We start from the raw sequence: 13,078 nt of genomic DNA, 5'->3' as shown, positions 1-13,078 counted from the left end.
GATAAATGTGGCCTGATTTTCAGAGGCAGATTATAGAAGTCATTGGGATCTGCTTGTCCTCAGTATTTTTGTGACTCAAGCCTAAGATTTAGGTGACCAAATATGACGTTGGATTCCTGACGTTGGGCATTCAACTTTGAAACTTTTGACACACGTGACTTACCTAAGGTTACAACAGAAGTCTGGCAGAGCTAAAAATAGAACCCAGATCTTCTGACTTTAGGCCTGTACTTTGACCATGAGATCAAGGCTACTTTTCCTGCTCTTCTCCCACATGATATAGAGAAAATAGCAATCCACAGTCCAAACAAGCAGCAAACGACTAATTTAAAAAAAATCAAATACTAGCTTCTCGTTACATTAAGGAGCTGTTTCATGGAAAAACTTCTGGAACAACTGACCTCGTCTGAGTGCATGCTTTGAAAAGGAGGTGAGAAATTTTATAGGGTTAACTTACAGAAGTTGCACGGTGAATATGTATCTCTGTTCTCAGAGTTGCGTTGCTCATGTCCATTTCACAAAACTTCATGTGCTTGGTGCTGGAAGTTTTCCCCTCTGCTGTACCCAAAAGGGAGCAGCCCTAACGACTCCTGGAGTGGCGCCTCCATGGCATGGTATGAGAGGTGCTGCGTGCTTGGGACGGGGTGTGGTCACGAAGACTCCTTGGAACAGTTCCCCAGTGTGCTGATCATGCCTCTGAAACACCTTCTTGCTCTCTGGGGCTCCCCGCGACCCTGCCATGCTGCACCAGATTCTCCCCCAGACAAGGCACAGAGATGGGTTCACCACTCCCTGCCCCTGCCCCAAACAGCAGTGCAGACACTGAACCACTTCAGCTCTGGGAAAATGCAGGTCTAGGGCAGAGCAGCCAGGAAACCCCAAAAATACATTTGTCTTTTTTTGTATAAAAGTTTTACACAATGAAAACTTCTTCAAGTAAGCCCCCTTTATCAATGAAAGGAGGATGTGCGCACTGATTCTTCCCCCCAGGTAACAATTATTTACACTGGGCTTGGTAGTCAATAAAAGTGCTTTTATTAAATGCAAACAGTAGAATTTAAGTGGTTGCAAGTGAAAACAGATACAAATAAGTTACAAAATGAAAAGGAAAAGGAAAAGGAAATGCACAGCTAGTTCTAATGCACCACAACTTACTGTACATGGTTCCTACCCTAAAAGTTGTTCATATTTCAGGCAACCCTTTCAGTCACAGATGACCTTTTACTCTGACTTGGGTCTTCAGTTGTCTTTGTTCCTAAGCCAGCCAAAGACAAACGGACTGATGCTTCCCCCTGCTTCAACAGACTTTTTCCTGGGAGGGAACCCTTTGCTCTCCATTCTCCCTTCCATGGAAAATTACCTGGCCAAAGTGGTATCCCAGTACAATGTGGTATGGTCACACATCTTCCTAGCACCAACCACTGCTTAGACTTACAGGGCAAACAAGGCTGTTTACAAGCCATTAAGTTGATCACCCAGTCGTTAAAACTTCTAGAGCACTACTGATGGCTTTCATTAACCCATTTAAAACCATAAAAAAATCTCATACTTCATATTTCTAAGTTTACATACAAGAACGATCCATGCATCGAAATAAGCTATGCAGATTCTCAAATTGTAACATTAAAATTGAGAGGTTACATGAGGTATTTTCCTAGAATCACAGAGCTGGAAGAAGACCTCAGGATGTCATCAAGTCCAGCCCTTTGCCCAAAGCAGGAACAATTCCAACTAAATCAACCCAGCCAGGGCTTTGTCAAGCTGAGATTTTGTCCAAAGCATCTTTGAGTTATGCATATTTATATTCAATAGCCAATTTCATAAATCACGGTGGGACTGTCTCTCCTCCCTCGGTTCCTTCTTGCCAGACACTCCCACAGTGGGGAAGAAGGGTGGGATGTGGAATGGACATGAGCCACACATCTTGAACATCAGTTATGAAAATGTAACTGTATTTTCTTCTTTGAGCGCTTGCTCATGTCTATTCCACAACAGATGACTCCAACCAGTGCCCTTGGTGGAGATTAGGAGTTCAAGGCAGTGTTGACTGTAGCATAGCTCTGCTGAACCTGGTGTTGTGGTTGTGTGATGGTACAGTGAGACATCAACGTCGGCACTGGAGACCATGTTGCAGCCCTGCAGATATTGTGGATTGGTACATGCGCCAAAAAGGCCGCTGCTGAGGCTTAAGCCCTAGTTGAGTGCGCTTGGACTATGGGCAGTGGAGAAACCCTTGCAAACTTGTAATAGGTCTGGACACAGGCGGTGATCCAGTTTGAATGCTGCTGAGCAGACACTGGCAGGCCCTTCATTCTATCGGCGGTGGCCACAGAACTCTGTTGATCCGTGGAAGGCGTGGTGCACTCCAAGTAGAACACCAAGGCCCTCCTGACAGGTAGTGCATGGTGCTGGTGCTCTTCTACAGACCTATCAGACTTAGCAGAAGACTGGTAGGAATATGTCCTCATTAATGTGAGATGACCTTTGGTAAAAAGACTGGTTGCAGCTGCAGCTGGACCTTGTCCCTGTAGACAATTGCGTATGGGGGTTCCAAGGTCAGGGCTCTGATCTCCAAAACCCATCTTCCTGAAGCCACTGCCACCAGGAACATCACCTTCCAGGACAGCAGGAACCGAGGGGATCCAAGGCTGGTCTAGTGAGCCGGAAGCGGCCTAGGTAGAGGTCCCACTGTGGGATGGGATTCCAAACCTGGGGATAGGGCCTCTCAAAGCCCTTCAGGAATCTCACTGTCATGTCCTGGGAGAAGACCATTTGCCCTTGGATCAGCTTGTGAAAAGTGGAAATGGTGGCAAGCTGCGCTTGGAGAGAGGAGGGCGCCATCCCTTGGTTTCTAAGCTGCAGCAGGTAGTTAAGGATGGCCTGGACCAGGGCACGGCTTGGTGAGATACCGTGCTCTGCAGATAAAAAGGAGAACCGTGTCCATCTTGCCTGATACATTAGGCATGTACACGGCTTCCTGCTGTCAAGGAAAACTTGCTAGACCTCCTCCAAGCAGGTGCTCTCTTCCTCATTTAACTACAGAACATGTGTGCCGAAAAGGGCAGGGACACAAGACTGGGATGCAGAAGTTGACCTTGATGTTGTGACAATAGGTCCAGGCGATTCGCGAGGGACCAAGGTTGGTAGAGCACCATGCTCATGAGAGCATGCTGAACCAGTGCTGGTGGGACCACACTGGAGTAATAAGCCTTGTCTCGTTTGACCCAATACCAAACCTGACTGATGAGAGGAATCAGGGAATGTGTACAGCAGGTCTTTGGACCACAGCAGGAGAAATGCATCTGAGAGGGAGCCCCTTCCCAACTCCCCGTGGGAGCAAAACCACTGGCATTTTTTTGTTTTGCTCGGTGGTAAAAAGGCCCACATGAGGAGGGCGCCACCTTCAGAACATTGTGCCAGCCACGTCTGGGAGGAGCGACCACCCCTAGTGAGAAGAAAAGTCCCTACTGAGTTGATTTGCCAGAGCACTATTGATGCCTGGGAGATGACAGGCCTCCAGATGGATGTCGTGACTGATGCACAAGTCCCTGTGAGGAAGCACCTCCTAGCATACAGATGACAGACGACTATCCCGTAAGCCATTCCAGAAGCCACCACCTCCCTACCTTCAGGATATCCCTTATCCTGCCTTCCTAATACCAGAACCTGCTCCACCCTGGGATAACTGATGTCGGCCCCCTGGGGGATGGGACTCAAACTTAGCAGCCTGTGCTCCCCAGGTGAATGCCCTAGCTGCCTGTTGATGTAGAACATAGAGGCTGTATTATGCAGGAGGACTCTCAATACTTTGCCACATCAGGGAGGAAGACCTCACAGAGAACAGGTTAGATAGACATCTGTCAGGGATGGTGTAGACGGAGCTTGGTCCTGCCTTGAGGGCGGGGGGCTGGACTCGATGACCTCTCGAGGTCCCTTCCAGTCCTATTATTCTATGATTCTATGAGTACAGAGATCATCAAGGACACCCCAACTGAGTTCTGAGGCATCTGACCTTTGCTCGCAAGAGAGAGCGGGGGCATCGAACATGCTGCAATATGGCTTGAAGATGCAGGCAGACTCTGGCCATGGTCAGGGGAAACTTGGATACCTCTCCTATGAGGTTCATTAGGGCTCAGCATTTATCTAGGCACAGGAAGGCTCTTGCACAAGTTGAGTTGAGCACTGCCTCAATTAATTCTGGAATGGTATTACTGTGGACATTTTGGCACTGACTAGGAGTCCCAAGGACCGACAGCTCACCAGAAGGACCGCTCTGCTGTTTCGGACCTGCCCTTGATCAACTAGGTGTCGAGGTAAAGGTAAATCCGTATTCCCCAACATCTCAGTAGTGCCCTCCACTTGGTAAATATCCTCGGTGGCATAGCTACGCCAAAGGGAAATACCATAAACTGATAGTGGGAGGGTCCTATTGTAAAGTGGAAGAAGTGTCTGTGGCCAAGGAAAACTGCAATATGGAAATAAGCGTCCTTTGGGTCGAAGGTGTCATTCCAGTCTTCTGGATTCAGAAAGGAGATAATCAAGGCTAGGGAGACCATGGAAAACTTGAGTTTCCACAGATACAGACTGAGGCATCTCAGATCCAAGACAGGCTGCAGGCCTCCTTTGGCCTTTGGGATTAGGAAATATATAGAATATATAAGAAATATATTCCCCCTGTTCTGATACTGAAGTGGAACTTCTTCAACTGCCCCCAACTGCAATAGCTCCTGAACCTCCCGAGTGAGAAGGATCTCACAGAATCAGAGAACACTAGAACTGGAAGGGACCTTGAGAGGTCATCGAGTCCAATCTCCTGCCCTCACGGCAGGACCAAGCACCATCTAGATCATCCCCGATAGATCACAGAATCATAGAGCTGGAAGAGACCTCAGGTGGTCATCAAGTCCAGCCCCCTGCTCTAGGTAGGACCAATCCCAACTAAATCAACCTGGCCAGGGCTTTGTCAAGCCGAGACTTAAACACCTCTAGGGATGGAGACTCCACCAGCTCCCTAGGTAACCCATTCCAGTGCTTTACTACCCTCCTAGGAAAATAGTTTTTCCTAATATCCAACCTGGACCTTTCCCACCAAAACTTGAGACCATTGGTCCTTGTTCTGCCGTCTGTCACTACTGAGAACAGCCTTTCTCCATCCTCTTTGGAACCTCCCTTCAGGAAGTTGAAGGCTGCTATCAAATCCTCCCTCACTCTTCGCTTCTGCAGACTAAACAGACCCAACTCCCTCAGCTCTTCTCATAAGTCATATGCTCCAGCCCCCTAATCATTTTGGTTGCCCTCCGCTGGACCCTCTCCAGTGCGTCCACATCCTTTTTGTAGTGGAGGGCCCAGAACTGGACACAATACTCCAGATGTGGCCTCACCAGAGCTGAATAAAGGGGAATAATCACATCTCTGGATCTGCTAGAAATGCTCCTCTTAATGCAACCTAATATGTCATTAGCCTTCTTGGCTACAAGGACACACTGTTGACTCATATCCAGCTTCTCATCCATTGTAACCCCCAGGTCCTTTTCTGCAGAACTACTACTTAGCTGGTTGATCCCCAGCCTGTAACTATGCTTGGGATTCTTCCGTCCCAAGTGCAGGACTCTGCACTTGTCCTTGTTGAACCTCATCAGATTTCTTGTGGCCCAATCCTCCAATTTGTCTAAGTCACTCTGGACCTTATCTCTGCCCTCCAGCGAATCTACCTCTCCCCCCAGCTTAGTGTCATGTGCAAACTTGCTGAGGGTGCAATCCATCCCCTCATCCAGGTCATTAATAAAGATATTGAACAAAACCAGTCCTAGAACCGAACCTTGGGGCACTCCGCTAGAAACCGACCGCCATCCTGACATCGAGCCATTGATTACTACCCGCTGGGCCCAACCTTCTAGCTAGCTTTCTATCCATCTTACCGTCCATTTATCCAATCCACATTCCCTTAACTTGCTGGCAAGAATATTGTGGGAGACCGTATCAAAAGCCTTGCTAAAGTCAAAGTATATCACGTCCACTGACTTTCCCACGTCCAAAGATCCTGTTACCTCATCATAGAAGCTAATCAGATTGGTCAGGCACGACTTGCCCTTTGTGAATCCATGTTGACTATTCCTAATCACTTTCCTCTCTTCCAAGTGCCTCAAAATGGATTCCTTAAGGATCCCTTCCATGATTTTTCCAGGGACCGAGGTAAGACTGACCGGCCTATAGTTCTCTGGATCATCCTCCTTCCCTTTTTTGAAGATGGGCACTACATTTGCCTTTTTCCAATCATCTGGGATTTCTCCCGATCTCCATGACTTTTCAAAGATAATGGCAAAAGGCTCCTCAATGACATTTGCCAACTCCCTCAGTACCCTCGGATGCATTAAGTCCGGACCCATGGATTTGTGTACGTTTAGCTTTTCTAAATAGTTCCTAACCTGTTCTTTACCCACCAAGGGCTGTCCATCTTCATCCCATCTTGCGTCACTTAGCGCATTAGTCTGGGAGCCCACCTTGTCCGTGAATACAGAGGCAAAGAAAGCATTGAGTACTTCAGCTTTCCCCACATCATCTGTCACTAGGTTACCTCCTTTATCCAGTAGGGGCTGCACACCCTCTCTGATCACCTTCTTCTTGTTAACATGCCTGTAGAAACCTTTCTTGTTATCCTTCACATCCTTAGCCAGTCGCAATTCCATTTGCGCTTTCGCCTTCCTGATAACCCCCCGGCATTCTCGAGCTATACATTTAAACTCCTCCCTAGTCATTTGTCCAAGTTTCCACTTTTTGAAAGCTTCCTTTTTGTGCTTAAGTTCACCAAGGATTTCCCCTGTAAGCCAATCCGGTCTCCTACCATGTTTGCCTCTGTTGCTACGCATCGGGATGGTTTCTTTCTGTGCCTTCAATAAGGCTTTTTTAAAATACTGCCAGCTCTCCTGTTATACTGCTAGATGTCAAGCATGGCATCTGGGCAGGTTGAATGAACTCCTATGGGTTCCAAGGAAACCAGGGCATTGGCCGTTGCAGCCATCCCTGTGGGGGTGGAGCTGCTGGTGCCAGAACATGTCTCAGAGGCAGGGACTCCTGCTCAGTGCTGGCCTCCAAAGCATCTTCCTCAATATCTGGGGATTTGGTATGGGGACGCCTCTGGGTGTGTAGTGTGCGGTGACAGATGCGGGCTCATGAGGATCTGTCTGAGGAGCTTCTGTCTCAGGCTCTTGAAGAGATGAGTGATCCAGCAGACTGCCAATGGAAATCCAGTGATCGACACCTTATGACACCCATGGACTACTAGGATCTGTAGCAAGACGTGCACCAGGAATTTGACCAGTGGCCCAAAGACCTTCTCCTCAATGACGAGCTTTGAGAAGGTGACTGGTGTTGGTGTGATGATGGCTGACAGCGTTGTTGTATCATGCAGTTCTGGGAGCATTACCGAAGTCTCTGAGTAACCAGGGACAGATCCTATGTGATCTACAGAAGGCCTGGGAGCTCATCCATAGTCTCTAGGGCTCCAATAAGCATTGCCCCAAATCCTGCTTCCTGCACCCAGAATTGAGGGAATGGAAGGGCTTACATGAAGCACTTCTCCCATTGTCTGATTCTTTCAGGCTGTGTGTCAGAGAGGCCTGGTGGGACGCTATCTTGAGGGGATTGGGGCTGCTGGGAAGGCAATGCATGTACTGGGCCCAACATGGGCTTGTCCCTGGACCATGATAGCTCTTCCGCGTGGCGTAGGCCTTCACTGCTACTTGGTCTTGCTGGGGTGGATGTGAAGGACTCGGCTGCTCTGCCTGAGCCAGCCCCTGGTTTTCTGAGGGGGTTGACAAGCTGTCCACCATGGGCCTGGGCCCTCTCATTTTCCAGATCATGAATGTTGCTGGATCAGACAAAGCTGGTTTTTGGAGGTACCCCCTGCACTAAGAGAACTCTCTACAAATGAAGATAACTGCCGTCGCAGCAAGAAATAGAGCTGTTTGGAAGACAGCAGTTCCAATGCACAGTCACCAGTGGCAAGAAGGAATTGAGGGTGAGGGGGGTGCACAGCGCTCTTTAGACCACCCATGTAGCACCACTCCAGCGGTTGCTAGGGCTGCTCCCCTACAGGTACTGCTAAGGGAAAAACTTCCATCACCGATGCATGTGGAAAGCACACACACCTATTGTGGAATGGACATGAGCAAGCACTCAAAGAAGAATCTCAAGAGTCTGCAGGTTTAGTTTGGATAAATACCCAGAAGTCTGAATGGCCATTTGAAGCTTATCCAAACTCCCAGAACCTCTCAGGTCTGCAAGAACACGCTCTTTTGTGAGACGGATCAATCCAGAAATACCTTGAGAATGGCTCTGATGAACTATTTCAGCACTCCAGCTTCTGGAAGAAGCCAGGTGCAGAGGTACCTGCAAAAGGGAAAAGTGGTAAGAAAATGGTAACCCAACTTTTTGGAATCTTATTAAGCTTGGTTTGAAATGTGGGGGAGGAATGGCAGGTTTCTTATGTTATTCCTACAGGTTCACCTATTCCTAAATGTTGGGAACACAAGCACATTGTCTTTGTGCATGAGCATTTAATCTCCACACCCAACACAAGTGATAAGTCATATCCCTGCATACTTACCATTTGTTTGCATAGAAGGTGCAATATTTCAGAAAGCAAGACCCCAGCTCTTCCCACAGGAAGTAAAGGTTTGCTAAATTCTCTGGAATGGAACAGAAACAAATACTTCTATTATCATCTTTTACTGTCCTAGACAAATCTCTATGTTGTGAAAAGCAGCTCTTGATTTGGGGCAGGAGGGAAGTGGGGATCAAGCCAATGCAGACAACTGCACAGCTTTAACTTATGCTCTGTACATGCGATCTCATCTTGCTCCCATTGAAGTGAATGTTAAAACGCCAATCAACTTCACTGATGTAGAATTGGGCCAATATTATATTAAAACACTTGAACACCAGCTACAACACGAACAATGAAAACAATTCTATACCATATTTTTACATGGGGCCAAATCTACTTTATTTTGGTGGGGGGAGGATTTGGGTGGCAGGATCTTGTAGTTTCTTAAAGCCTAGATTTTAAAGGTATGCAATTTCTTGATTTTAATGGGAGTTAGGTGCCCAAGAACCTTTAAAAACCTGTCCCTAAGCTCTTTGGGGCAGGGAACTGTTACTTTCTAGATATTAGTATAATGTTACAATAACAGGCCCAAACCTTGGCCCTGTCTGTGCTGCTGCAAGAGAAATGAGAGTGACGGTGATCATGATAAAAATATAGTAATGGACTGATTTTGGACAATGGTTTCCATTTTTGTGCGTGTAGTTTTGCATTCCTGTTTAACAGTAACCAGGCAGGCCGAAGTGGTTATTAATGCTAGGCACAATTATCACAGGTGAAAAACTGTATATTCAGAAAATGAAGGCAGAGTGCATGTCCTCTTGAAAGATCAGGGTCTTATTATTTCCCTGAGTGACTCTGGTCCTACAACTTTAGGTTGTTTTTAATTCAGCAAGAAAAAAACTAGGTCTGAAAAGGACTGGTAGATAGACTGGTAGATAACGTTAGAAAAGGAGGGGAAGGAGGGATAGGCAGACTGCACAGAGCAAACTCCTGCACTATTAGAGCTTCCACATCAATTCAGATTTGATTTTGGGACCACCACTCACCAGATCTCTCATTGACTCTTGCATTTTTTCTGTCTAGTCAACTGACAAGAGTCATGCTGCTTAGAAGTTAAAGCATAATCAGGCTAGTTTAGGCACAACGATCACTGAACAAAAACAGCACTGCTTACGTCATAAGTTCTCTCATAGAGATTCCTCCTTCTTTTAACATGGGAGTCACCAGTTCAGCTAGATACAACCAAATATGTGGTATATCTATGGCCATATCATCTGCCAGCTCCAAGGTGTCTGAAAACCTTTGGAAGAAAGGAGAAACTTGAAATGTTCAATCCAATTCCAATCTTAGTGATGTGTTCCCTGTCAAATAAATCCACCCTGCATTAAATACTTTTGATGAATAATAACTCCCCCCCCAATGATATACCACCCAATCCTCCCCATGTCATTGTGAAGCATAATTACCTCTTGGAAATGCTGAAGCACTGGAAATATGGGCAAAAGGAAATTCACTCCATGTAACTGGAGTGCTGTGCAGGTGGTAGTCAAAACATACAGGAAAAGAATTTTTAAAATTCCCATTACGTAATAATGAGCAGCCCGTTAACAGTGCTGGTATCTCTAAGAATACAATGTGTTTTCTTCTTTAAATACAAAACCACTAACAAACAGAATGTGGGAGGACATGGAAAAGATGGCCAAACATTTTCAATGGTACAATAATTGAGTCTGGTGTGATCCATTAACTGTCTAAAACATAACACAAGAAAATAGCCAATAAACTGGAGTGTGGCCTGAGATGGTCAGTCCCTCTTTTTTAGGAAAGCCACCTGCCCACTTGGCTGACTCAGCAGCAGGCACCGGCATTCCAGAACAAAAAGCTCTACAGATGATTTATGAGGTCTTTTCTCACACTGCAGATCCAGATTTCAGAATTTTCTATAGGCCTTTGTCACAATGACATTTTACTTTTGTGCAACAGGTTCAAATCTAGGTGAGGTCGGTAGGTGTGGCTGCCTTTACCATATGACAGTCTAACACCCAATCAATGATCAAAGAAGTCGTCTCCCTGAGGCTCCTAGAGGACAGGTGTTCACATCACCAGAAGAATTAATGCATTTGGTACCATACTGCCTTTATCTAAAGTTGGTCCCTATAAATCAGAGTTGAGTCACAGGCAGTGAATACTCTTTTGTGATTGCAAGAACTATCTACATTCTGTGGACAGACCGAGACTTTTGTTTAAAAAGCCACCAATATAGCACCATTCACAAGCATTAATTTCACTCAAATATTGATTTAGCACACTCCTTACCCCAGTTATACAAGACTCCTCAATGGGCAAATAAAAATCCTCTTTCAGAAAGGATCCTTTGGCTCTCACAGGAAGCTGAGAAGGGGGTATCCCCCAACACAGGGAGTGTGTGTGGTTTTTTTTTAATTAACACAAAAAGAAGTTAGAGATCTACATGAAGTGTGTGTGTGCCAGAATACCAACCCCTTGAAGAAATCCTGTTTGCTCAGCTTTTCCGACTGCACCAACTGATAGAGTAACTGGCCCATATGATCCCTGGTGATCTGACTCCTCTCCAGAGTAGACTCCACTCCTACTCGTACAAAAATGGGCAACAGACTCTGGGCATTCAACTCCTCCACACACTGCATTGCTTCCTGTTCAAACAACACAAAAGATCATTTATCTGATTACTGGGAAACATCAAGACACAAAAAGCAGGAGAATGCGCTTCACTAAAACAAGGGCCATGACACTTAGTTCTTTTGGCCAAAGACAATCGATTATTTTGACAAACTTTTAAAAGAATAAAGATAAAATAATTTAAGCACACTCAGTCTTCAGGCTATATTCTAGCTGCTAACTGACAGGTGCTAGGAAGAAAATTTTTCCACGGGTACGGTATTCTGTTATTGTCCTCTAGAAAGTTTCTCACCTCCCCCTCTAAAGCACTGGTCCATGTCAGTGAGAGGTTACTAGAACAGATGGAATTCTGTTCTGTTCTGTTCTGTTCTGTTCTGGGGGAGGGTGGGCAATATCTATGTTATTAAAAGATGCCACATACTGAAGCAGAAAATATAGGAATCATACATGTAAATGGCTCAAAATAAAGTCAATGGATTTTAAAAAGGCAGACTTTAGTAAACCAAGGAGTTGGCAGGTAAGGTCCCATGGGAAACAAGTCTAAGAATAAAAACATGAGAAGATAGCGGACAGTTTTTCAAAGAGACTTTATTAAGGACACAAGAGCAAACTATTTCACTGTGTAGGAAAGAGGAAACGTGGCAAGAGACCACCTTTGGCTTAACATGGAGACCTTGCACGACCTAAAAATCAAAATGGAATCTTACAAAACCTGGAAACTAGGGGAAATTCCAACGGATGAATATAAAAAAATAACACAAGTGTGTAGGGTCAAAATTTGAAAGGCAAAGACACAAAACGAGCTCTAACTAGCTAGAGGCATCACAACAAGAAATCATTCTACAAATATATTAGAAGCAAGCGGAAGACCAACGACAGGGTAGGTCTATTTCTCAATGAACAGGGGAAAACAATAACAAAAAATATGGAAATAGCAGAAGTGCTTAATGACTTCTTTGTTGTGATTTTCATCAAGTAGGTTCATGGCAACTGGACACCTAACATAGTGAATGCCAGGGAAAATGGGGGTAGGTTCAGAAGACAAAATAGGAAAAGAACACATTAAAATTACTTAGACAAGTTAGATGTTTTCAGGTCACCAAGGCCTGATGAAATGCTTCCTAGAATACTCAAGTTGCTCACTGAGGAGATACCGAGCCATTAGCTGTTACCATCAAAAAGTTGTGGAAAATGGGAGAGATGGCAAATCTAGTGCCCATCTATAAAAGGGGGAATAAGGACAAACAGGGCATTACAGACCTGTCAGCTTAACATATGTACCAGGAAAAAAAAGAATGGAGCAAATAATTAAGAAAACCATTTGGAAATATTTAGATAATAAGTTACACCCACCATGGATTTGGAAAGGAAAAATCATATCAAACTAACTTGACAGCTTATTTTGACAGGATTACAACCCTTTTAGATAAGGTGGAAGTGGTGGATGTGGTATACCAGTGGTTCCCAACGTGGTGCCCGTGGGCGCCATGGCGCCCGCCGGGGCATTTATGTGCGCCCACCAAATGATCTGGGCTGGCCGCGCCCCCGGGTGCGTGGCGCATGGGCAGCTCCGCCCCCGGTAGCCTCGAAAGGTCGGGGACCACTGTGGTATACCAAGACCTTCTCATTAACAAAAGTGAGAAAATATAACCTAGATGGAGCTACTATAAGATGGGTGCATATCTACTTGGATAACTATTTACAGAGATACAAGGGGTAACAGTGTTAATCTGTAACTTTAAAAACGAGTAGACCTGTGGCACCTTAGAAACTAACAAATTATATATATATAGGCAATTCACGACTTACGAACGG

The 13,078-nt window shown here is 45.6% G+C and overlaps 1 protein-coding gene across 24 annotated transcripts in view; it reads right to left on the bottom strand.

Moving 5' to 3' along the window:
- EIF4G3 (eukaryotic translation initiation factor 4 gamma 3) overlaps positions 1-13,078 on the bottom strand; it is a 320,226-nt gene that overhangs the window by 17,272 nt on the left and 289,876 nt on the right. For all 24 annotated transcript variants that reach the window (XR_016347803.1, XM_089773141.1, XM_089773132.1 and 21 more), the window contains 3 exons: positions 11,105-11,277; positions 9,780-9,905; positions 8,606-8,687 (listed from right to left, as the gene is read on the bottom strand). Coding sequence is in view for 23 of the 24 variants with exons in the window: in XM_089773141.1 (XP_089629267.1) it covers positions 8,606-8,687; positions 9,780-9,905; positions 11,105-11,277 (381 nt within the window). In the remaining variant the exon portion in view is untranslated. The remainder of the gene's footprint in view (positions 1-8,605; positions 8,688-9,779; positions 9,906-11,104; positions 11,278-13,078) is intronic.

Source organism: Pelodiscus sinensis, chromosome 24 (genome assembly GCF_052426305.1).
Source record: "Pelodiscus sinensis isolate ZL-2025 chromosome 24, ASM5242630v1, whole genome shotgun sequence".
Taxonomy (NCBI): domain Eukaryota; kingdom Metazoa; phylum Chordata; order Testudines; family Trionychidae; genus Pelodiscus; species Pelodiscus sinensis.
This window is presented reverse-complemented; position numbering and strand designations above follow the sequence as displayed.